This window comes from Ahaetulla prasina, chromosome 8 (genome assembly GCF_028640845.1).
Source record: "Ahaetulla prasina isolate Xishuangbanna chromosome 8, ASM2864084v1, whole genome shotgun sequence".
Classification (NCBI taxonomy): Eukaryota; Metazoa; Chordata; class Lepidosauria; order Squamata; family Colubridae; genus Ahaetulla; species Ahaetulla prasina.
The window spans coordinates 28,138,482-28,165,528 of record NC_080546.1 but is presented as its reverse complement, the minus strand read 5'-3'; the positions used below and the strand labels follow the sequence as shown (position 1 = coordinate 28,165,528).

Sequence of the window (27,047 nt, the reverse complement as noted above, 5' to 3'; positions counted from 1 at the left end):
TTTGAAAACTATGTAGGACTATCTGGAGCTGGAAAGACCACTGTTAGTATGGCACTTGAAGAATATCTAGTATGCCATGGCATTCCATGCTATACTTTAGATGGTGACAACATCAGACAAGGCCTCAATAAGAATTTAGGTTTTTCACCAGAAGACAGAGAAGAAAATGTACGTCGGATTGCTGAGGTTGCTAAATTATTTGCAGATGCTGGCTTGGTGTGCATTACTAGCTTTATTTCTCCTTATGCCCAGGTGAGCATATTTTCCTAATTTTTTATTACATACTTTCCATTTTACCATTGATGGTTCCTAGAATATGATCAAATCATTCATTCTTAAAAATGGACAATATAATCAAGTTAAATCAAGTTTTGTGTAGAATCTCTTGTATATTTTAGAATGGATAGGTTTTCACTACAGCATTACTTTATTTATTTTTTTCAATTTAAAACATTTATATAGCCATCCATCATATAACCAGCTCCAGGAGGCTACCAATCAAAAATGTAAATAGCATAAAAGCCATATTTAAAGTAGACACACATGTGAGACTGAAGACTCCCCCATATAGAAAAGGGATATTTTGTGGGATATGAACTCATCATCATCATCATCATCATATTCATCTTCTTTTTAGGAAGGAAACAAAAAGTTTACCTCAAGTCTCTTTGAGTAGCCCACTTTCATAAGCACGGGTCAGCAACAAAGCAGAAAACAATATGTAAATCAAGGAGCCATCAAGAAGGAAACTACACCCTCAACAAGACTCGCAGGGCAAGCTACTACATCTAAATAGGCCAAAACTACACTCACTCATACTTGTGATTTTATCAAATTGGGTAATGAAATTACCAACCAAGCTGAAAGAACAAACAACCATAACTCTACAATTTTGTCTGGGCTACAGACAAATTACCTTCGATTGGATTAATAATAATAATTGTTATTTTTATTTATAGGCTAGGCCAGTGTTCTGAGCAATTAGATTCTCTAGAATTTTTGACCACTCTCAAGTTCAGGCATGAATAAAAATAGTTTAACTCTGGCAGATACAGATATCGACTGAAAAACACAAGAGTGATTAGTATTGCAACCTTATAGTTCAGGAAGCGTTCAGTAGCACTTCCACCTTTCCAAGTGACGGCACTGAATAAAAACTGAATGACAATAAATTTAGATATTAGTGACACATTCTGATGGAAGGAATTACAAATTGTTTCTTTTACTAGTGATTTATATTTGGAATATAATTTGGAAAATTATAATTTTTAAGTGCAATAAAATATTCTGTTACCCTTTAGTCTTTTTTATTTGGTCAAAAGGCTGCTAAGTTTGATTTTAAATAACTGTTACATGAAGTAGTAGTTCACACATATTAAGCTAGAATAACCTGATTTGTCATACTACTAAGCCAAACCTATCATGTTCTGAGCTACAATATGGCTTAAAGCAATTTATGAACTGGACTATTGCAGGCAAAGACTTAAACATCTTGTTAAACTGCACTAAACAAGAGTTTGGCCTTCATAAGCTCTGATTTACTGCTTTCATGATTTCAGCTTAAAGCGATAAATGAATCCCACATTGCTGTTTGTTAACCATGGGTTATGCCTTATAGTTCTATGTGACCCAAGCAGCTATGGCCTGCTCAAATAACCATCTTTAAAATGGGAATCTAGCTAGAATTTTTGTAAGATTAGTAGACTGAACTAATTTAACTGAAGTAAAGTTTGGTTACTTTGAACTCAGTTTACAAGGGAAGGTGGTTGTATTAAATCTTTCCTTATATTAGCACATGTGTAATGAAGCGGTGGCTAGATATATTGTAATAAAAGGTTTTGTTACAGTATTTTTTTCTTTGTTGTTCTTAGGACCGCATCAATGCAAGACAAATTCATGAAGTAGCAAGTCTTCCTTTCTTTGAAGTATTTGTGGATGCTCCATTGTATGTTTGTGAACAGAGGGATGTGAAAGGCCTCTATAAAAAAGCTCGTGCTGGTGAAATTAAAGGTGAGGCTGAGAGTCAGCATTTTACCACTTTTTCCTAGAATGTTTAGGCTGGTATGTTGTTTCCCTATTTTATATTTATTTTATTTTATATTTTCTGATACAGAGCTGAGAGATTGTTGTTCAGTTCCTGTTTTATGTTGTAACATCATTTGTTTACTTTTGGCTTAAAATGATGCTTAAATCTAATCATTGTGATTCGTAGACCAAAGTTTCCAGCTTAATCAACGTGCTATATGCCTTCTTCAATAACCAAAATCTAATAAGTTAGCCACCGCTACGTGTATTTAGATGCTATATTAAGTCACAGTTCTTAAAGCTACAGAAGAAAGTTTATATCATTTGCGCTGATGGCTTAGAAGCATTTGTTTTCTTTTTTGTAAAGATTTATTTTGGTCTGTCTGCAGATGGAGATAGTCTGCAGATAGAAATTCTCTCTAGTTGACTTTTTGTTAAGATAGATCACTAGATGGATATTATCTCACTGTCCAATCAAATTCAGGCTTGACTCTCACTCTAGTCATTGGAGTAATGAATCAAGCTGGATTAAAATAGATGTCTTTCTGTAGGTGATACTAATGTTCATTAATTGTATATTTGAATTGTGATTCTTTATAATTATCTGGCATTGCAAATCAAACACCTTAGCCGAGCCAGAACATTGTGGCATTTTTAAGCTTTCATAATTGAAAAAGGAACTGTGATTTAGCCATTGCAGAACAAATAGATATAGGTAAACGTTTTAATTACTTCTTTTCTCGTCCATTAATGATTAACATTTGCATGCTTGGGTTTTTTTTCCTTTAAAATCTTTGTTGATATCACTTAACATTTAATTTACCTGGATTATTTTGACCTTCAAACTTGTGTATCTTGATAAATATTCAGGTAGGTTAAGAATTAAATAAATTTGTACTATTGCAAACACTTTGATCCAGCTTTGTATACAAGGGGTAAAAAAAAAATCAACAGTTGGCAAAGCAACTGTTTTTTGACTGTGAACCGCCCTGAGTCCTTCGGGAGATGGGCGGTATACAAATATAATAAATAAAATAAATAATAAATAAATAAAATAAAGCAGTCAAGGTACATGTTAAGTCTATAGCATGTTGTTCACTTCCTTATTATTTTAACTAAAATATGTGTGTGAGGCCCCTGGGCAAGTCATTCACCCGAAGTGCTGAAGTGTGTTAAGTTTTGTTTTTCATGCAGGTTTTACTGGCATTGACTCAGAGTATGAAAAACCCGAAGCTCCCGAGTTGGTGCTCAAAACAGATTCCTGTGATGTCAATGACTGTGTTCAACAAGTTGTGGAACTTCTACAAGAACGGGTATGAAGGCTTTAAATATTGAATTCTAAACTTCTCCTGTACTCAAAATGGCTTCCCCTTCAATGCCCACCTCTGTCTATGTGTTGGGGTATGTCTGCTGGGAGAAAGCCTCCCAAACATTTAGGATATTTCTGCGAGCTGAAACCCAGTATTCTAGACCATTGGAGCAACTTTTGTGCATTTGAATTTTTCAAATTTTTGTACTCTATTCCCTTAAACCCATGAAGTATCTGTTGATATAGAGATTCCCAAAGTTGGCATATGATCAACCATAACAATTTGTGTATCAATATTATTAGTTGATCTTTAAGTTATTTGCAGCATTGACTGTGGTAATAGATATTCCATTCTTTGGTCTATACAGTCATGGAAAAAATTGTCTTTAGTGGAGAAACTACAATTTAGAATCAAAGGAGAAGAAATAGTGGATTTCAAAGGAGAGAAAACAGACCTGAATGAAATGTTCTTATCAGTTATAAATATGGTTGGCCTTTGTTTTACTATGTTCTGTTCTGTGATTAAGGAGAGTTTGTCCTTTACTGATTGGGGAAATCTGCTTTCTAATATAAGTGATGCACCTCTTAGAGTCCCATAATTGGCTTTTATTCAAGTAAGCTTTGCTGTATTCTACAGGACTCCACAGATCAGTCCACTGTACATCTTCACATACTAGTCATCTTCCAACTTCAGCTTACGTGCTGAACTATGCAGGTAAAAATAGCTGGAAACAACATCCCTGCAATATTTTCAAAATCAGCATTGTTGGTGGAAAATGTCAGAAGAATAACAAGTTACAACCGGTGTTGTGACCAAGGCCCAAGTAATGGTTACTAAACACAATTCAGTCCTCAAGAAACTTATTTTATTAAAACAGCTGAGAATTAATTCATTCTCAGCTTCGTCCAAAACAGCATTCTTAATAACCAGTCCGTTGGCCTTATCACCAACCTTTGATGTCTTTGGCAACCTGCCAAAGGCTTTTCTTGGCAAAAACTCCACAAAGTTCAAAGACGCTGACAAGAAGCATGGAAATCAACATTGTTTTCCTAAAAGTACCCAACAGCTTGTTGTTGCTCTTTTAAGCCTTATGGGAGTGGCCAATCATCTTCTGGCCTTAGTTCTGAGTTGTCTTTTTTTCCTTCAGCTGCTCTTGCCTTCTGGCAGCTCTTCGTATGCGTGCACTAGGAACAGGCTTCTCCTGTTGCTCTGCCTCTGCTGTCCGCCTCTGGAGACTCCGGAGTCCGCACTTCGCTCCCAGATGGCCCTGGGCCCATCTCAGTCTCCGATGCAGAGCCCTCGTCCGGGCCTTCCCCTGACTCCAGGACTGGCCCATTGTCCTCCCCAGCCTCCTCACTGTCCGACTCTGCTGCCAGGTCTGTGGGCTGCTGGCAGACCACAACAACCAGTTCATTGGAAAGAAAATACAAAGCTAAGACTAAAACTAGTTCCACTCTGCAGGCTGATAGAAATTCATAATTAGTTTTGCACGTCTTGAAGTTAATCTTTATGCATAAACAATAGACAATTAAAAATCATTTTCTAACCCCCTTCAGACTTTATATATGTAATATCTAGCCCTACTGCATCCTCATGAACTAACTACCACACAGCTTCTTTTTTGTGTTTTTTACTAATCAAAAGGCTTATTAGTTTGGGCAGTGATGCTGGAATCTTCAAAAGCTTGCTGTGAGATTGTTATTAGGCACTTGCAGAGTAAATTTGTTGGCACTGATTTCATAACTGATACAATTCCTTAGAAAATATACCGTTTTTATCCAATTGTCAATGACTATAAGCAGTCCTTGACGTACAACAACAGTTGAGCCCAAAATTTCTGTTGCTAAGAGAAGCAGTGTGAATTTTGCCCCATTTTATGATGATTTTTGCCACAGTTGTTAAATGAATCACTGCAGTTAAATTAGTAAGACCTTCTTTAAGTGAATCAGGTTTCCCCATTGACTTTGCTTGTCGGAAGGTCACAAAGGCTGATCACATGACCCCAGGACACTGCAACTGTCATAAATATGAGTCAGTTGCCAAATGTCTGAATTTTGAACATGTGACCCTGGGGATGCTGCAATGGTAGTAAGTGTGAAAAACGATCATAAGTCACTTTTTTCAGTGCTGTTGTAACTTTGAATGGACATTAAATGAACTGTTGTAAGTCGAGGACTGCCTGTATTATACCACACATTATTAGCTGGGTAAATTAAGGTAATGTGAATTTAGTGCATTTGTACCTATGTTAAAATCAGTGCCTTATGACAAGGGCATTGAAATTAGGAGCAATGGATGTATTAGTTATCTTGGGGTATTCTTTTTAAGTAACATTCATTATCAAATCAGTACAATTTTCAAATTGTCACTAGGGGGCCTTCTAAGATAGTGTTTCCACAGAGCAGTTCCGAAATAATAGCTGAGGATTTATTTCTAATGTAAACTACTATTTAATAACTATGTATATATGCACCAGGTCTATTACATTTAATAAATATATATATTATATATGTGTGCATATGTATGTATGTTTTAAATCTTTAAATATTTCAAAATTTAGAATAAATGAACAAATTTCATTTCTCAGCCTAATTTCAAATTTTTTTGATATACCAATGTTTGCCTTTATGGTGCATTGTTGAAATGCAAATTACTATAACATATGCATTGGCTTACATGTTTGAACTAGTAGAATTGTTAAGAATCTTATGACAAGATTGATTCTTTGCTTAGAGCCAATTACATGGAAGCAAACCCGGAACAAAGTAGAAAAAACATAGCTTGTTATATAAAAGCAAATATTTTAACCCATAAAGTTGTTTCCATTTGTGTTAAAGTTAGAAAATAGTATTTTACACTAAAAAATCTCCCATTCTTATTAGTTTGGTAAAAGATTCTTTAGAATACCTTTTTTTCAAAATAAAGCAATATACATTTAAATGATTCTCTTTATACAAATCTAATTTCTGTGTTTGATAAAAAACATTAACATGGTATTTTGCTTTTAAAAAATTATAATTTTTGGCACAAAATTTATAATTAATTTGTATCCAACACAAAATTGAAGTTCTGTAAATAAATCATTTCATTAGTTTAATAATATGAATAGTTTCTGAAACTGTTGATTATAACACCATATAATTTTCAAGTCTCACTTTAGAGGTATGAGACTATTATGATACAGAAAGGATTTTTATAATTGTCAGTTAAAGTAATAATATTTACTGTTAAATAGTTACAAAGTATTGCAAGGAAACAATTGCATTTTCTATTATGGAAATGGAATTTGTGCATTCATTGATTACCTAGTATCAGTCTGATCGCGTTCTTTTTAAAGCAAGTAGAAGCCATATTTATTTCTCATCTTTTTCATATACTGAAAATCAAATGGATGAATGTCATGACTGCCTGAATTGATGCTGAGATCAGTCTATTTTAGATTTGTTTGTTTGACACAAAATAGCTTTATTTTTTGCACAAATGTGATAGAACATTCTCTACATTTTTAGCTGTTTCAAGATTGAAACCAGGCTGGAATATTATTTTGTCCCACATTTTCTAACGGTAATAATAATAACAATTAAAACAATTAAAAATTAAAAACCCATAATAACATCTAAAAATTCTAAGCCAGTCCTGTGCGGAAAAATAGATATGTCTTCAGCTCGCGGCGAAAGGTTCGAAGGTCAGGAAATTGTCGGAATCCAGGGGGAAGTTCGTTCCATAGGGTTGGCGCCCCCACAGAGAAGGCCCTTCCCCTGGGGGCCGCCAGCCGACATTGCTTGGCTGACGGCACCCTAAGGAGTCCCTCTCTGTGAGAGCGCACGGGTCAGTGGGAGGCAAATGGTGGCAGTAGGCGGTCCCGTAAGTAACCCAGTCCTAAGCCATGGAGCGCTTTAAAGGTGGTCACCAACACCTTGAAGTGCACCCGGAAGACCACAGGCAGCCAACTGCTTAACAATTTTTATTCAATAACAGTTTTTATTCAATAACAATGTATAAAAGGAGGTTCCAGTTCTTTTTGAAACCAGTAGTTTTTGTCTTTGCATCTGTCAGTAGGTAGCCCTGTGCATTTTCAGAGGACCAAATGGCAGTTGCCCAGATGTTATAAGCACAAACCTTTGTGGCAAATTTCTAAATGCTTTGATGGATGTTTTTCCAATAATCAGTTTTTGCTTATAAACAATCTGGCTTCATAGGACAAGAGTCGCTGTTCCCTCTGAGAATCCGTTCCCTTATTAATTTCTCATTGATGTACCCACTGTATCCTATTAAGCTGTTTACTCAAACTATACTAATTAGGTTTAGATAGAGGATTCCCAGCTCATCTAGTTCCTGTATCTCTTGAGAATATTCTGCTGAAGATATTCCCACTTCATATTACTTGCAGTAAATGGAAGAACTGAAGACCAGACAACGTTTGTTATGACTTGTGAACAACTGCATTATTTTAGGAAACTGCAGGGTATTTTTTCCAGCTTCAAAATCAAAGTAAACCCGACAGCTTTGTAAAGATTATATAGCTCTTATTTGGGATGAGAGCAGAGGCTGCGTAGGCACCAAATTTTAAAACTGTTTTTAGTTATAAATAATTTTAGGGATGTGTCATCGGCGAGAAATTAACTTTGTGGTGACTCCATCATGTTTCTTTCCCACTTGAGTGTTGTTCTGGTTGTCTGCATACTTCTACGTGCTGTTCAGCAAATGTTATGTTGTACGGGTACTGGTTTAATGCAAAATACGTTCTCTCAAAAGAGAGACGATGGCGTTGTCTATAGGCCAGTAGTTTGGGGAGCAATGGCTTCATCTTCCCACTTGTATTTCTCACTGGGTAATTACCCATTCTCAATGCCCAGAGAAAGCAGATGAGGAATAAAACACCGCATAGCTCAGGGGTCTTCAACCTTGGCAACTTTAAGACTTGTGGACTTCAAAGCTGCCTGAAGAACTCTTGGAATTGAAGCCCACAAGTCTTAAAGTTGCCAAGATTGGAGACCCCTGGCATAGCTGCAATTTAAGCAGCACTTTATGCAACTTGACTTAGTGGGTTGAGACGGAACAAATGGTTTTTGCACTTTCTCTGAAGGCAGCAACATAAACCCAGTTCTTCCTGGCCCAGTTCCCTAAAGAGTGAAGGAGGAGAAAACTGTCTTTTCTTGTTTGCATGTATTTTCCTGCGAGTGTCTGTGGAGATTCTCAGTCATCCCAGGACATAATTGTCCCAAAGGTGTTTTTTTCAAGAAGCAACTGGACTTTCTTGCTTTTCTTTGAAGACGTTTCGCTTCTCATCCAAAAGCTTCTTCAGCTCTGACTGGATTGCAGGGAATTCCCCACCATCCAGTCAGAGATAGAATAGAATAGAATAGAATTTTTATTGGCCAAGTGTGATTGGACACACAAGGAATTTGTCTTGGTGCATATGCTCTCAGTGTATATAAAAGAAAAGATACGTTCATCAAGGTACAACATTTACAACACAATTGATGGTCAATATATCAGTATAAATCATAAGGATTGCCAGCAACAAAGTTACAGTCATACAGTCATAAGTGGAAAGAGATTGGTGATGGGAACTAAGAGAAGATTAATAGTAGTGCAGATTTAGTAAATAGTTTGACAGTGTTGAGGGAATTATTTGTTTAGCAGAGTGATGGCCTTCGGGAAAAAATTGTTCTTGTGTCTAGTTGTTCTGGTGTGCAGTGCTCTATAGCGTCGTTTTGAGGGTAGGAATTGAAACAGTTTATGTCCTGGATGTGAGGGGTCTGTAAATATTTTCACAGCCCTCTTTTTGACTTGTGCAGTATACAGGTCCTCAATGGAAGGCAGGTTGGTAGCAACTGTTTTTTCTGCAGTTCTAATTATCCTCTGAAGTCTGTGTCTTTTCTTGTTGGGTTGCAGAACCGAACCAGACAGTTATAGAGGTGCAAATGACAGACTCAATAATTCCTCTGTAGAACTGAATCAGCAGCTCCTTGGGCAGTTTGAGCTTACTGAGTTGGCGCAGAAAGAACATTCTTTGTTGTCCTTTTTTGATGATGTTTTTGATGTTAGCTGTCCATTTTAGATCTTGCGATATGATAGAACCTAGAAATTTAAAGGTTTCTACTGTTGATACTGTGTTGTCTAGTATTGTGAGAGGTGGAAGTATGGAAAGGTTTCTCCTAAAGTCTACCACCATTTCTACGGTTTTGAGTGTGTTCAGTTCCAGATTGTTTTGGTTGCACCACAAGGCTAGTCGTTTGACCTCTCGTCTATATGCGGATTCATCATTGTCTCGAATGAGACCGATCACTGTTGTGTCATCTGCGAACTTCAGTAGCTTAACAGATGGATCGTCGGAGATGCAATCATTGGTATACAGAGAGAAGAGAAGAAGCTTCTTGGAATTCTTCACCATCCAGTCAGAGATGAAGAAGCTTCTTGAATGAGAAGTGAAAGAAAACCAAGAAGGTCCAGTTGCCTCTTGGAAAAGGCATTTTTGGGATATTCTCCTGGGAGACCTTGGAGGAGATGGCATTGCTGGGATCTGTATACCTGAACGCTTCAGAATTGGAGTTGTCTCCTCTTTTTTCTTCTTCCTCTGTTGTGATCACTGGTTTGGCCAATAAGAGTTTTCTGCCTACCCATATATTAGAACTATGAGGGAATACAGGTAGTCCTCGACTTATGATCAAATTTGAGTCCAAAATTTTGGTTGCTAAGTGAGACATTTGTTAAATGAGTTTGTCCCATTTTACGACTTTTCTTGCCACAGTTGTTAAGTGCGGTTATTAAATTAGTAACATGGTTATTAAGTGAATCTGGCTTTCTCATTGACTTTGCTTGTCAGAAGGTTGCAGAAGGGGATCACATGACCCTGGAACACTGCAACTGTCATAAATATGAGTCAGTTGCCAAGCGGCTGAATTTTGATCACATAACCGTGGGGGTTCTGCAATGGTCATAAGTTTGAAAAATGGCCGTAAATATCTTTTTCAGTGCTCTTATAATTTTCAACGGCCACTAAAGGAACTGTTGTACGTTGAAGACTATATCTGTACCAAATATATTTATTAATGTCTTTTAGAATTCTCTGGGGTGCTATATTTTCCAGAAATAGCACTGCCAAAACAATGGTTTTTTTTTTCAGAACACTCAAGTATTAAATTAATAGCACAAATCCAACTGATGTAAAAATTGCTTTTTAGCATCAAAGATGCTTAAATAACTTTCGTTCATCCATTTTTTTCCATAGGATATTGTACCAGTGGATGCCTCTTATGAGGTGAAAGAACTATATGTGCCTGAAAATAAGCTTAAGCTGGCCAAAACAGATGCAGAAACATTGCCAACTCTGGAAATAAATAAGGTAATGGGGAACTTGCAAATAAGTTTACACAAGTAATACCTCATTTGTTCACATATATCTTGACTTACTTATTTTTGCCACACACCTTTTTTCACATATAAACTTTTGTCATATTTTATGCTGCAAAGAAAAACACTTGTTCTACTGCCAGAAATACTTTGTTTATATGAGCGAATCAGATAATTATTTACAAGCCTGGCTTAACACACACAAAAAAGAGATAACTGTTTTCCACCCTCAAATTCATCTAATTTGCCCAAGTGCCAATGATTCTGGAAAACTTCTGTTTCTTAATAAGTATTGATATCATTAGCATTATTAGATTGGCCTATTTTATTTTGCTAACCAATCGCGTAGTGTTTCCATATTTTCTACTATGGCATCTTTCCTGCATTTACAGCATTTGTTTCCTTAATTCCATCTAGCTATTTGTTACTTTCACTGTGTTTTTTTAACCTGTTTTTTGAAACTTTGATTAGTTTAATTTCTACTATCTTATTGATTTGTATTTTTAGATTTACAAATTCATTTGATTGATGCTTCCTTTCTATAGCTTAATTAAGTTTAATGGCAGTTTAATTAATCTCTTGTGTTTCCTACATACATATTTGAGTGGACACCCAAAACTTAAAATGAACATTTTTAATGAACACAATCAAATATGAACAAATATTGAACTAGATTGTTTCTAGAATCAGCTTACACATAGAAAGTTGTTTTGGTTTCTTATTCTCTATAATGATGAATACCCTGTTTCACCTAAAATAAGGCATCCCCTGATAATAAGCCCAATTGGACTTTTGAGTGCAGGCGCTTAAATAACCCCCTCCTGAAAATAAGCCCTCCCGAGAAATAAGCCCTCCCTGAAAATATTTAAACACATGCCCAGCCGGTCCCCGCCATTTCCTCTGGTTAGGGTTAGGAAGACAAAGCTGGAAATCAGGTAAGACGGCAAGAGGAGCCCCATCTTGCTCCATGCACCCCAAAGTAATAAGACATCCTCGAAAATAAGGCCAAGCACTTATTTTGGGGTTCAAAAAATATAAGACAGGGACTTATTTTCGGGAAAATACTGTAATTTAAACATGTCACAACCCTCTTATGAAGTATTTCTCAACCTGGGCACCTTGAAAATGTGTGGATTTCAACCTTCAGACTTCCCCAGCTCCCTGAAGTTCACACATTTTTAAGCTGCCATGGTTGTGAGACACTGCTCATGTATTGTTTTGATATGATCTATATATGGATGAACTAAGAATCATAACTTACCAAATTTTTCTCATACTGTGTTTCTAAATGAATGCTTTTATTCTGATGGTGCACAGACGTTGCATTAAAAATCTAGGACTTACGAAACGTGTATTTACAGGTTGATATGCAGTGGGTTCAAGTTCTCGCGGAGGGATGGGCAACCCCACTTAATGGCTTTATGAGAGAAAGAGAATATCTTCAGTGCCTTCATTTTGACTGTCTACTGGATGGTAAGACATTTCAAATTGGCCACACAGTCCATTTAATCTTGCAGAGAAACTGTATATAATTCTCCCATTTGCACTTAATAATAATCAGTTGTGTATGTGAAAAAATTAGGCTAGACACCAACTTAGAAATGTGAAAATATCCTTATTCTATCAGAGCTGGGCCATTTTATTTCATCAAGCCTTTGTTTATTTGAAACTCAAGGTCCTGGGCTATATTTGGCCCTGGGAGACTTCAAAACAAAATTACAAGTTGAATGTGACAGAAGTGGGACATTATTAAGTACGCATCTGGTGAGTAATCATGTTGGTTATATTCAGTTTTAATTAAATATAACATTTTTAAAAATTTTGCCCTGGTGACATCCTCAGATTTTAGAGAATGAGTCTTTGACATGCTTCTGATAGAGCAATATGGGTTTAGATCCAGAAACAGTTTCAGCAAAATTCTGTGGCCAAGCCCTAGTCATCCATAATTTGCAAACCATGATAGATAGGCTTATTCATCAGGCTATGGTCTAATGTGGCTTTTTTTTTTTAGCTTTTGTCTTACTGATCCTGGTCTTGGTTTTCTGTTTTTCTCTCTTCTTTTCTCTCCTTTCCCTCAAAATATAGATGGGTATTTCTGTTCTTACTCAATGACCCTGTGTTCTGACTATATCTTTTCATTGTTTTGGCTTACATGGAAAGTTCATTGAAAGAAAGACTTATAGAGAAGATGCTTGCCAGGATTCTTTATGAGCTTCACAAAAAAAAAACCAAAAAAAAAAAACCAGAACCCCAAAGCTATAAGGAAAGAGTTGGTATCTTAAAAGCATAGGTCACCATCAATACTGGATACAATATCCAGTATTTTAACAATACATGTTAAACTAGGAAATTAATACCATTTTTAGAATTTTAGGTAAAAAACATCCTGGAAGCATTGAAAAAGTAAAATTTGGCAATTGTTGAAACTTGAAGTAGTAAACAGGGAGTAGTAAAGGTTCAACCCAAGAGTAGGCAAGTTTTATTTATTTATTTATTTAATCAAATTTTTATACCGCCCTTCTTCCAAAGGACTCAGGGCGGTTCACAGCCAACTAAAACCACAATAATAAATATATTAAAACAATAATTAAAAAACCTATCAAATATGGCCAATTTAAAATATATATAAACAATAAAACCCAGTTAAAATTTAAAACCCCAATAGTAACATATAAAATTCTAAAATCCTATGCCAGTCCTGCTCGAAGAAATAGATACGTCTTCAGCTCGCAGCGAAAGGTCCGAAGGTCAGGAAGTTGACGTCCCAGGGGAAGTTCGTTCCAGAGGGTAGGAGCCCCCACAGAGAAGGCCCTTCCCCTGGGGGTCGCCAGCCGGCACTGCTTGGCCGACGGCACCCTGAGGAGTCCCTCTCTGTGGGAGCGCACGGGTCGGTGGGAGGCAAACGGAAGCAGCAGGCAGTCCCGTAAATAACCCGGTCCTAAGCCATGGAGCGCTTTAAAGGTGGTAACCAATACCTTGAAGTGCACCTGATAGACCACAGGCAGCCAGTGCAGCTTGCGCAGGAGTGGTGTTATATGGGAGCCACGAACGGCCCCCTCTATCACCCGCGCAGCTGCATTCTGGACTAACTGGAGTCTCCGGGTGCTCTTCAAGGGGAGCCCCATGTAGAGAGCATTGCAGTAGTCCAAGCGAGAGGTAACAAGAGCATGAGTGACCGTGCATAAGGCATCCCGGTCAAGAAAGGGGCGCAACTGGCAGATAAGGCGAACCTGATGAAAAGCCTCCTGGAGACGGTCGTCAAATGGTCTTCAAAAGACAACCGTCCATCCAGGAGGACGCCTAAGTTGCGCACCCTCTCCATCGGGGCCAATGACTCGCCCCCAACAGTCAGCCGCGGCTGCAGCTGACTGTACCGGGGTGCCGACATCCACAGCCACTCCGTCTTGGTGGGATTGAGCCTGAGCCTGTTTCTCCCCATCCAGACCCGTACGGCTTCCAAACACTGGGACAGCACTTCGACAGCTTCATTGGAGTGGCCTGGGGTAGAAAAGTACAGCTGCGTATCATCAGCGTACAGTTGGTAACTCACCCCAAAACCACTGATGATCTCACCCAGCGGCTTCATATAGATGTTGAACAGGAGAGGCGAGAGGATCGACCCCTGCGGCACCCCACACGTGAGGCGCCTCGGGGTCGATCTCTGCCCCCCTGCCAACACCGTCTGCAACCGGTCAGAGAGATAGGAGGAGAACCACCGATAAACGGTGCCTCCCACTCCCAAACTCCCCAACCGGTGCAGCAGGATACCATGGTCGATGGTATCAAAAGCCGCTGAGAGGTCTAACAGGACCAGGGCAGAGGAATAACCCCTGTCCCGAGCCCTCCAGAGATCATCAACCAACGTGACCAAAGCTGTCTCTGTGCTATACCCAGGTCGGAAACCGGACTGGAACGGGCCTAGATAGACAGTTTCATCCAGGTACTGGGGTAACTGACGTGCCACCACACTCTCTACAACCTCTCTACAAGTTGGTAACTTCCAGATGTTTTGGACATTACCATTAGCCATGCTCACTGGGTTTGATGAGAATTTTATTTATTAATATATGTTTAAACTATTGAGCTAAAACTTATTTTTTTATCATTATGCTAAACCCATATTTTGGAATAATGATGAACTGTTGATCAGTTTAGAGTAAAACCCCTGTAGTATAATTGTCGTAATATTAACATCGATGGATTTCTTGAATATTGGCTTTACCATATTAATAAATCAATATTTTTGTAATATTTCTCTTATATTTAGTTTCAGATGTTTACTAAGACTGTATTACTATTATTCTTCTCATCCTTCCTATTACCTATCTCCTCCACTTGTAACCTTGTTACTTGTATCTTTACAATTTATATTGTGTTATTTAGTTTCCTAGTATGATTTTGATTGCTTATTTAGTATCCATGATTATCACTAAGTGTTGTATCTTATGATTCTTGATGAATGTATTTTTATGTACACTGAGAGCTTATGCACCAAAGACAAATTCCTAGTGTATCCAATCACACTTGGCCAATAAAGAATTCTATAATCCTATTCTATAAATAAAACATTCCATGAAGCCAAACTTGCTATTGTATCAAATTTATAATATGGTAATATATGAGTGGAAAGTGCTGATGATTTGAATTCAAAGATCACATTCTTCATTTTTATATAGTAAAATGATTCTTGAATACTGAATCTTGAATGCTTTTATCTTCATGAGTCAGGAACAGGGATGATCTATCCTTTCATGTGATCTTTTTTCTGTTGGGTTCAGTGATATTGCAACTGCTCCAGAACCCTGAAAAGATTGCAGCAGCAAACCAATGCTGAAACAAAGGCTTTGACCAACAGCTGCAATTTCCTTTTTTAGAGAAAATGAAATGTTGGAATGAGGGATACTCTGCAGTGCAGAGAAAGGAATCTCATTTGCTGTCCTAGAGTAGTAAGAACTGTAGCTTATTATTTGTTTCTCTCATCACATTGGCGAGGAATGAAAAATCCAGAAATTGCTAAGCAGGTCTAGAATAGAACCGGCAACGGATTTCAATTATTCATCATCAAAGGATGATATGTTGTCAGAACACTGTAGATTAGAATAATCGTGTGCAGAACATATGGTCTGCTCCTGAAATGTTCCATTATTCCCTGAAATGTTCCATTCCTCCATCAGAAGCAACTGATCTAAAGGTTTGAGTCATGTTCTTTGATTCCAGAAATAAATTGCACAAGAAGAGATGTATATTGTTCTGAATTTTTGGAATTAATTGTTCTGGTTTGCTAATTCTTAATTTTAATTTTTCCCCCTGAGAATTTGAGATCCTTGTAATTTAAATGCCTGTTACTACTTTTCTTTAAGGTGGAGTCATTAATTTATCAGTGCCTATAGTGCTGGCAGTTACAGAAGAGGACAAGGAGAGACTGGATGGATGCACAGCTTTTGCCTTGCTATATGATGATCGGCGTGTAGCTATCGTTCGCAATCCGGAGTTCTACGAACACCGAAAAGAAGAACGTTGTGCCAGACAGTGGGGAACAACGTGCAAAGAGCACCCATATATCAAGGTGATATTTTCAAGCTAATTTTATCATTAATCTGGAGTCCTCTATAATGTAAATATGGTTATAAATAAGTTTGGTGAATAAGATTATTGGAGTGGTTGCAGTATGTTCCCCAGGGCAGGGGTCCCCAACTCTTGGATCTTGGATTGGTACTGGATGAGCATACCATGCTTCATTTGTGCATGTGCAGGATTAGGTTGCGTGCACAAAACCATTCCCTCACCCACCGCTACTGTTGCTTATCCTTGGAACCAGAAAGGTTGGGGACCTCTGTCCTATTATTATTATTATTTTTGTCTTTTAATGACCCCGTAATCCTTTGCGGGGTGAAGTCAGGGCAGCTGCATGGAACTGAGTGTTTTCTGGCCAGATACCCTTTCTATCACCAATGCAGAGTTCACAGCTGATATTTACTCTTTCTGCCCAGAGAGATCTGCCACTACTTAAGATCGAACTCACAGCCTCCTAATTGTGAGGTGAGAGATCCACCTCTAGCCCACTGCACCACTACCTGTGCCCTATTATGAAACAAACAAAATGCTAAAAAGTTATTATATTAATGTAGTTAATTTCCGAGCACATCTAAATTATATTAAAGTAACCAAAATATCTTTACAACCCCAAGGCATGTGACAACTTTTGAACACCCCTAAAGTTTGGAAATTGAAAGTTGAAAAATTTGACCTGCTCTAAATTGGTACAAACCTTGATAGATTTTTAGATAACCCTCTTGTTACATTGATGATTTCTCTATAGTCTTTTCGTGCTTAGCCTGTTGAAGTAAGTCTACAGTGATTGCATATCTTTGGGTACAAAGAAATTAATGTAAACCTCATAGATAGTCACTGAACTGGACAGCAATTTCTGTCATCTGGCTTATAAATATAGATTTGTGATCCTAGAGGAAACACTCTGAAATGAATTATTCAGCAGTAATGACAGAAAAAAACATCTGCCCTTTCTGCCTCAGGCCTTGACCAGATTAAAATAACAGAGTCCTGACTTCAATTCATCTTTTATTTTGACAAGCAGTTTAAATTATCCATTAAGCTGGTCTCTTAATGGTAATGATGAACCTAAATTTAGATTCAGGCTAATTTATAGCAGGATCAGTGATATAATTCCCATTTTTTCTTGATCATACCAGTACTCAATAGGCTTATCTATAGTAATTATCCATACCCCATCCTGTCTGCTCAAAGACATAATTGCCTCATAGCTTTTGAAGAGATATAAAGACATATTTTCAAGATTATTTTTCAGGTTTCATTAGGATAAATCAATGTATGGTAATGCAAAACATAAGAGTTTGTAGGAAAACCGTAGCATGACATGCTAACCTAAATTTTGAGGAAATATGAAATCGTTGGGGAAAGTGAAGAAGAAATTCTGATACTGGTAGTCCTTGAGTTACAACTATAATGGAGCCTGCACAATACAGTCATAAGTTGTAACAGTCATAAAATGGGTTGGTTATGTGACTGACCTGATTTTTATGACATTTTTTGCAGCAGTTATTAAGCAAGCGCAGTAATTGTAAATGCAAATGCAATTAACTTGAATCCATTGTTTGCTATGGTGCAGTTTTGCCCAAAACCAGAAGTAAGTGGTAAAACCATCATGCAATGTGGTGACAGGATTGCAGGACATTGCAAATGACCATAAACATATTAGCAAGTACTTGAAATGTGGTCATGTGACCATGGGCAGGGGCTGTCAGAACTTTGGTTCCAGGTCATAGATCCCCTTTTTCAGGTAGATTATAACTTGAACAGTTGCTAAGCGACCAGTTACAAATTGTGGACAATTTAGTATGTTAGTCCGTGGGAGTAATTTATGGCACAAAAACAACACAAAAGTTGTTACAACAATACAAGATATTGGGATTAACCTGGTCTGTTTTAGGATGCTCAGAGCCTTGTTTACATACCATATTTTTCCTGAGTATAAGACACACCTTTTTCCCCCAAAAAGAGAGTGAAAATCTGGGTGCGTCTTATACTCCGAATGTAGCCCTGCCCAGCTTCTCAAACGGAGGTTTCAAAGACTGAAAAAAGCATCAGAAATGAAGCTTCAGAAAAGAAGCACCCAAACAGAGCTTCAGAAAAAAAAAAAAAAAACCAAACAAAGTTTCGGAAAAAAAGCCCCCAAACAGAGCTTCAGAAGCTTTTTTTTTCTGAAGCTATTTTGTAGGCTGTCAGAGGGAGAAAAAAAGCAAAAAAATAAATAAAAATGCAAGGCACAGAGCTCACAACCAATGAACCTGTTGCTAAAATTTACCTCTGGGAACAGCTGATTGGGGGTATTCTGGGAGGCCAATTCCCCTGCCAATCAGCTTTTTTCTTATTTTTCCTTCCCAAAAACTAAGGTGCGCCTTATACTCATGTGCGTCTTATACTCCAAAAAATACGGTAAGTTGTCTCGTCCCCATTTATATTGCTATTGATGCAGTTTGCTTTCTTACGTTTCCTAGATGGTTATGGAACAAGGGGATTGGCTTGTGGGTGGTGATCTCCAAGTCCTGGATCGAATTTATTGGAACGATGGTCTTGACCAGTACCGTCTCACACCAGCTGACTTAAAGCAGAAGTTCAAAGATATGAATGCTGGTGAGTTCTTACACAACAATTGGTAATAAAGAAGAAAATCTGGCTGCCTCTTTCTAGAAATTTGTCCTGAACAATGCTGTGGGGCAGACCCCGGGCATTTTATGGCTCTTCAGCTGTCCCTGAATGGTTCGTGATGTTGATGGTAGTGGGGGCATCAGTAAGGGTGGGGCATTGCCAGGGATTGTCAGCAGGGGACAGAGCAACATTGGCAGGGCAGGCGACATCGGTAGGGTCAGAGCAGTGGCATAGATGGGGCAGGGGAGTGGTCAGGAGAGGAAACTCAGGAGTGGGGCAGCATTGGCGGTTGTGGGCATTGGTTCTCGGCAACAATCCCAGTTTCTCATGTGATTTTCCTTGGGAAAATCAATTGCCCACCCTTGCTATAGCATCTGATCTTTATTTTCTTCAGAACACTGTTTCTATGGTTGCAATCCTAAAAACCAATAACTAACTATAAAGGGGGAGAAGCACACACACAGCCATATTAAGTTTTGCCCCCTTTTTTTTTTTTTACTGTTTCTGACTGCATTCTGAACTGGCTGATTTGGTATTCCAAAACAATACACTAACTCTAATTTCCAAATCTTTTTAACTGCCTGCACAATACTTTCCTGTTCCATAATGGCTGACTGGGACTACGGTTTCTAGTAATCTGGATAGATTTTGGTTTATTTCTGTATTATGTTATGTAGCATCTTTAGCTATTTTTATTTTTGTCCCTCACTTCCTAAGGAACAGCTGTATGAAAACAAAACATAGGATTATTATGCTCAGGGCTAATAAATGGTTTTTAAGTGTTTCAGAAAAAGACTTTTGAAAAGACTTTTCTAGGCTTATAGCCTAGTAATGAAGAAAACCATGGTATAGTTTGTTTGTTTGCACTGTAGCATTTTCCAGTTTGTATTATGCTGGAAAAATAAGAAACAGATCAACAGCAGCCTGATAGATTGCTTTTTCTGTGCTTTTATAGCTGGGGAAAACAGGACCAGTGTCTAGATTAATACTCAAAAATTGTGAGTAAGAGAGTTTTAAGTTAGAGTTGCTACTTTAAAATAGAAACATATTATAAATAAAGAAATTTATTCTGGATCTGCAAGAGCCCAGTTTTATGAGTGCAAACTATTGCAACATTTTAATAGCTAATGTGGTACAGAAATGGCTTAAAACGTAGCCACGTTTCCCTTCTATGTTTTTTCCTCCTAAATTTTTAAGTATCGTGCTTAATGAAGACTTTTGAAATCTTTACAGATGGCTATATTTTATAACTTTTGTTGACCTCAAGGAACATCATCATAATATGCTTTCCCTCCACCACTCCATCTCTAAGCTGGGAAAAAAACCACTGCCAGTCTCAATCTCAAACTCTGTTTAAAATGTGCATTTTTTCCCTTGGAAATTTGGCTCCAAATATTTCCTTCAAATAATTAGCATTTGGGTTCACAATCTCCATGTCTGGGATGTATTGCAATTGAAGTCTTGGCAGTATTTATTTTATTTAAAATTGATAAACTAGTTATTGTCTAGAAACTGGATGGTAAATTAATTTAAAGAAGCAGTTCATTGTCTAAAATTAAACAACCACGTTTGCATAGCTTGAATGCTTACAGGGCAAAAAAAAAAAAAAATCAAGCATGAAATCAGAACAAAACTGCTGAAGTTCTCCATAGTAAATATGAGCAATAACTTGCAAACAATTATGGATGCATGCAAAATATAAACAGATTTATAATTTTGTTGAAGAATATGGCCCTATTCCAGCATCAACAGTCCATGTGTACAGATATTTTTACCTCTGCTTATAGCAGAGTTGGCCTACCATGGCCAGCCGCAGGGGATGGAGAAATAACTTTTGAATATGTTGCCATCACCATATTTCACTTATTTACATGTATGCTTCCTCTCTTCACTTTGATAAAGAGGTGATAACCCTCCTTTGGGGTTTTTGTTTATTTGCTTTTGGCGGGGGAGAGGGGAGGAGGGTGATGGGAAATCCTGTTGCTTTAGCTGTGGGATTCAGTTCAGTTTAAGACATGCAAAAATCACATTGATCAAAGAAAATACATTAAGTGGCTGGATATCTTTCATGTCCTTAGTGCTAGCTTGCACTTTTCTTGGCAGCTATTTAAACATTCCTGCTGGTACTATCCCCCCGCAGCTTATATTAGTAGGCAGCGTCAAGGTATTTTATGTGCAGTGGATTGATAGATTTTTTTCACATGAAACAGGGATGACATAGCATTGATAGAATGTCCTCTTTGAGGGAAATGAAAGCCGAAGAACTATAGTTCATCATAGCAGCGTTCAAAACTATAAGTTGCATTCTGATCTTCCAAACATTAGCCATAATTAGAGGGATGATCCATTGAGACATTTCTCTGCAACTGGCTATCTCTGACTATGAGCCAAAGTGGCACAGTGGTTAGAGTGTAGTACTGCAGGCTACTTCTACTGACTGCCGGCTGCCTGAAATTTGGCAGGTCGAATCTCACCAGGCTCAAGGTTGACTCAGCCTTCCATCCTTCTGAGGTGGGTAAAATGAGGACCCAGATTGTTGGGGGCAATATGCTGATACTGTAAACTGCTTAGAGAGGGCTGTAATGCAAGTCTAAGTGCTATTGTTGTTGCTATCCTTCTCACCTTTTTTATATATTACAAGCCAAATAGAGTTGAATAAAACATGGGTGCCCGCTTGCCATTGGCTACTAGAATTGCTGAATTGTTACTTCTAGAATTGTTGACATCTCTCCCTTCTTTCTTCAGATGCTGTCTTTGCTTTCCAGTTGCGTAACCCTGTGCACAATGGACATGCCCTGTTGATGCAGGATACTCATAAGCAGCTTCTGGATCGAGGTTACAGGCGCCCAGTTCTGCTTTTGCATCCTCTGGGTGGCTGGACAAAGGATGATGATGTTCCTTTGATGTGGCGAATGAAGCAACATGCAGCAGTGCTAGAGGAAGGAATATTGAATCCAGAAACAACTGTTGTGGCCATATTTCCCTCTCCTATGATGTATGCTGGACCAACTGAGGTATGACATCATATACCACAGCTTGCTAATTCGTCCATTTGTTTTGTTTCTTTCAGCTGATTTCCTGAGTTGATTTATCAATACAGGCAGCCCCTAGGCACGGCTGCTTCACCGCAAGCCCCTTGTATGATTCATGGTTCTCCAGAATTTTTCTGCCATGACTTGTTTATAAAATTTGGTTTAGGGGCCCTAATGGAAAGGTCTTGTTGTGTTGATCTTCAGAAGTTTCTTGTTTACAGACAAGCTTCTTACTTTATTTCTTCATCTTTTCATTTCTCCAAAGTTACAGTGTTCTTAACACACTGAACCATAGCCAGAACTGAACAGCTGGTTCCCAACGCCTCTTCATTCTCGTGTTTTCTTTCAGATCTGTATGTGGAGTTGAGACAAGTGTGTGAGTAAACAACTAAAAGCACACTGACTGAAGAAATGGCATAAAAGCTTAAATTATTGTGCTCTTTTTCCAGATCTTATTTGGAAATTTTGGTGGTACTTGTGATATTGAACTTCTCTACCATTACTCTTCTATACATCAGTAGTGGGATTCACTTACCTTTGCTACTGGTTCGCAAATGTGAGTGTATGCGCTCACTTCGCTCGCATGCGCAGAGCGTCTGTGATGACGTCTGGGCAGATGGGCTGAGCCTCCTGCAACCGCCGCTACCAGTTCCCCCGAACTGGGTAGAACTGGTAGAAACCCACCACTGCTATACACGTGCGTGTCACTTCGATTCCTATCCACCGAGATCGCTTCTATTCCTCTCTTTCTGTGTTTAAATTCTTTTCAAAGCATTTATCTTTTTTTTTAAAAATTGCTTTTTTATTAATTACATTTCTTAGTGCTTAATAAACATTGTGTTGTCTGGGTATTTAATTTGCTTAACGATACTAGTTGCATTCTTAATCTCCACCGCTTTTTCCCGACCACTGATGAAACAGATTCCACATTTGATAGTATTCTGTGTCTTTTTTTCTGTTTAATTTTCAATGTCAATCTATCCATTTCTGCACAGTCTAGTATCTTCTTAATTATCTCTTCATCTCGCAGTATTTCTTCATTTTTTCAATGTTGTGTGAATATTGTTGTTAGGTAAAGGTTCCCCTCGTACATACGTGCTAGTCGTTCCCAACTCTAGGGGACGGTGCTCATCTCTGTTTCAAAGCCGAAGAGCCAGCGCTGTCCGAAGACGTCTCCGTGGTCATGTGGCTGGCATGACTCAACACCAAAGGCGCACGGAACGCTGTTACCTTCCCACCAAAGGTGGTCCTTATTTTTTCTACTTGCATTTTTACGTGCTTTCGAAACTGCTAGGTTGGCAGAAGCTGGGACAAGTAACGGGAGCTCACCCCGTTACACGGCAGCACTAGGGATTCGAACCACTGAGCTGCCGACTTTTCGATCGACAAGCTCAATGTCCTAGCCCCTGAGCCACTGCGTCCGTCTTGAATATTGCTGTTACAGCATGTAATATTAAAGGCATACTTTTCTTATCTAATTTTTCTGATACTATACCTAATAAAAACAGTTCAGGTTTAAAATCTACCATTTATGTTGTAGAGCAAACTCAGGAAGGAAGGAAGATGATTTGCTAAGAAAACAAATCACCTCACTTCTGCCTTAGTCCAGAAATGAAAACAAATTGTTTTCAGAATTGTTCCAATCTGTGCATAATTATGCCAAGAAAGCAATTGACTGCATGGATTTGTTAACTTGAGGTGTTAATAGATGTGCTGTATATGAAGGAAAAACTTGCAGCTGAAAAACTTTATCATCGGTTGGAATAGAAATATAATTGCGTTCCAAACATGAAATATTGCTGTTCTTTAGCATTTCCCCCCCATTGCTGTTGTTACCTTTTGCTGACATTTGGAACAGCCAAAGGCTTGAGACAAGGTCACTTTGAAATCAGCCAGGCAGCATGAGATATTTACTTTATTTGCTCAGATGTTAATCCTGTCCTGTTGCTTCCTCCTGCTGATGCCAGCAGTTGAAGCAACACAATACTATTTGCTAGGCAGGGAAAACATGGCAGCACCACAAGGTTCCACTCTTTTTCAAACTATGGGTCAGAATAGCCATTAGGGGTGTGCCAAGTATTGCACTCCAATATGGGTGAAATCAGGACAAAGCTAAATTTGATTTAATTTACATAGTAATTGAGTTAAAATTGGAATGATATACCGTGCATTCAAAATAATTAAAACAGTTATTCCTCAATAATTAATGAAGTTCTACTTCCATTACATCATAAAGTAAAATTAATTGAAAACATTTAGATTGTTTCTAGGTAGCTCATGGAAAGCTTATGGGAACTACTACAACCCTGGGACTTCACAGCTAACCTTCAATTTGCCAAGTAGGTTCCAACTTCTGTATACTGAAAACAGCTCAACACTTCTTTATGATATACTTCCGTCTTTTTCCTATGTTTCTTGCTGTAGCTTTGTTACTTGAGAGTGCGGAAAGACAACTCAAATTGGTTTTGTAGTCTGGAAATTATATGGTTGACAAATCTGGTACTTTGAGAGAATATCGAATTTGAGAAATCTATCATTCCTTCGAAAAGGCATGTGGTGTCTCAGTGGCTAAGACACGGAGCTTGTCAATCGAAAGGTCGGCAGTTCAGTGGTTCGAATCAGTAGTGCCGCGTAATGGGGTGAACTCCCGTTACTTGTCTCAGCTTCTGTCAACCTAGCAGTTCAAAAGCACGTAAAAAAATGCAAGTAGAAAAATAGGTATCACCTTTGGTGGGAAGGTAACAGCATTCTGTGCACCTTTGGCGTTTAGTCATGCAGGCCACATGACCACGGAGACTTCTTCGGACAGCGCTGGCTCTTCGGCTTTGAAACGGAGATGAGCACCGTCCCCTACAGTCAGGAACGACTAGACATACGTGCGAGGAGAACCTCTACCTTTTACCTTAACATTCCTTCTAGTTGGCAGAAGTGTTTTTCTCTTAATAGGCTACATATGAATTTATGTTGTGCACAACTTACTTATCACAATCTTAGAGATCAACAATGTGATACAGTTTTCAGTGGTTGGAAGTACAGTGGTGGAATAAGCTATCTGATAAAAATCTGATACTCCTCCATAATCCTGACATGAAAAATAATGCTTATTTGATCCAACAGTTGCTGGCATAGTTAGCAAAACATGATATTAAAAACATTCATCCGGAGGGTGAATACTAAATTGAAATAATTCTAGGTCTTCTTCTATTATAATGATTCTATTCTATTCTATTCTATTCTATTCTATTCTATTCTATTCTATTCTATTCTATTCTATTCTATTCTATTCTATTCTATTCTATTCTATTCTATTCTATTCTAATCCATAATTACAATAGAGGAAGGTGAGACCTGTGTCTGTTGTTATGGTAGCTGCATACATTTTAGTTCCTTCATGCAATTGGTGAAAAGACCAGTATGATATAATGACTAAAGTTTCCATTCAGCCATAAAGCTTATTTTTTGACAAAGTCCATCGGAGGGGGAATATAATGTATACTCTGCCTTGAACATCTTGAAGAAAGGTAGATTATTAATCACAAAATGTATATCATGGCCTGTGCATTTTGGAATCTCAACTCCTCAAGGCTGCAAGTTTTGAGGAGCCTATTTGTATTGGAATAAGGTGCATTTGTAGGAGATTTGAGATAATATTTGAGAGGAGAATGCATGGAAAGAATTAATCCTATTTCTGTTTTACATGTCTAAAATAATGGCTTATTTCAAAATAATACTTTTTTTTGTTAATTATTCACCCTTTGGATTCTAATCTGGATGTAAACCAATTATAACTTAATTGGAATCTTTCCTTTCATTCATGTTCTTTGTGTGTTTGTCATTTTTATTGTGGCTACTGAAAATAATCCATGCCATGTATATGGGTATTCTTTCCTGTGTTTGGAGACCATGGAAGCAAGGAGATGAAGAAAAGCTGCAATTGTAGTCCTAAGTCATGATTTCAAATAAAATAAGAAACATTCTTCCGTGTTTTCCAATGACCTCAGAAAACCGTTTGCCAATATTGTGTTTTAGCCAACTAATAAAAGACAACTTTTCCTTTAATCATTTTCTTTAGGTCATGTAGAAGACATTGGTACCAGATTTGTTTCTGTAATGCAAATGACTTGCAGAACAACAGACAGCTGCTTAACCAATATAGTTATCGAGTGTTGGGACATAGCTTTCCCGTCAGTAAAGGTTTAATGGTGATGTTTCGTAGGACTAAATCTAAACATGTCACATTTTTCTTTCTCTCTTCTTTTTTTTTAAAAAAACCTTTCTATAAAGTATGACATATCGTCAAATAAACTAGGTAATTATATTTGCAGCAGATAGGCTGTTTTCAGTATGGCTGCAAAAGGTACCGAAAAACCAGTGATTTCTTTAGAAAAGCAAATTTGTTAGAATTCACAGGGAAGATGAATGCTTATATGATAACAACCAAGTTTCTATACATTTCAAACCTGTATTTTCTCACACAGGGTCTGAATGCTTATTGTAAAAGAAATCGGTAACTTTCTTGCATTTTCCTTGCAACAATCTGAAAAATTTAGCTCCTCGACCGTATCCTTAAATGAACAGGTACAGTTGTGAGTCTTTGTTACCACTAAATCTTCCATCAGTTCAAACTTTAGCAGGATAGGGAAAAACAGCTTTTGCAACGTGAGACTCTCTCCATTAGCAGAACTCTTCCCTCTGGTCTGGTCAGGATGCAAATCTCGTGGTGGTAATGTTTGCATCTTGATGTACAAGGGATTTCTATGTAAACATATAGAAAGTGGTTAGAGTGCAGTAACAGTAACAGAGTTGGAAGGCACCTTGGAGGTCATCTAGTCTAACCCCCTGCTCACACAGGAGACCTATACTAGGGATTTGAACTACTGAACTGCTGACCTTTCTGATTGACAGCTAGTTCTGCTGACTTCCAGCTGCCTGGAATTGGCAGTTCAAATCTCACCAGGCTCAAGGTTGACTCAGCCTTCTATCCTTCCGAGGTGGGTAAAATGAAGACCTAAATTGTTGGAGGAAATATGCTGGCTCTGTAAAAACCGCTTAGAGAGGGCTGTAAAGCACTATAAAGAGGTATATAAGTCTAAGTGCGATTGGTATTTTGTAATTCTCCAAATTGTTCCATTTTAAA

At 38.0% G+C, this 27,047-nt stretch overlaps 1 protein-coding gene across 2 annotated transcripts in view; it reads left to right on the top strand.

Moving 5' to 3' along the window:
* The window catches only part of PAPSS1 (3'-phosphoadenosine 5'-phosphosulfate synthase 1), a 48,523-nt gene that overhangs the window by 5,357 nt on the left and 16,119 nt on the right, over positions 1–27,047 (top strand). For both annotated transcript variants that reach the window (XR_009156424.1, XM_058193955.1), the window contains exons 3-10: positions 17–252; positions 1,872–2,010; positions 3,220–3,338; positions 10,570–10,683; positions 12,053–12,164; positions 16,052–16,257; positions 18,728–18,863; positions 21,624–21,892. Coding sequence is in view for 1 of the 2 variants with exons in the window: in XM_058193955.1 (XP_058049938.1) it covers positions 17–252; positions 1,872–2,010; positions 3,220–3,338; positions 10,570–10,683; positions 12,053–12,164; positions 16,052–16,257; positions 18,728–18,863; positions 21,624–21,892 (1,331 nt within the window). In the remaining variant the exon portion in view is untranslated. The remainder of the gene's footprint in view (positions 1–16; positions 253–1,871; positions 2,011–3,219; positions 3,339–10,569; positions 10,684–12,052; positions 12,165–16,051; positions 16,258–18,727; positions 18,864–21,623; positions 21,893–27,047) is intronic.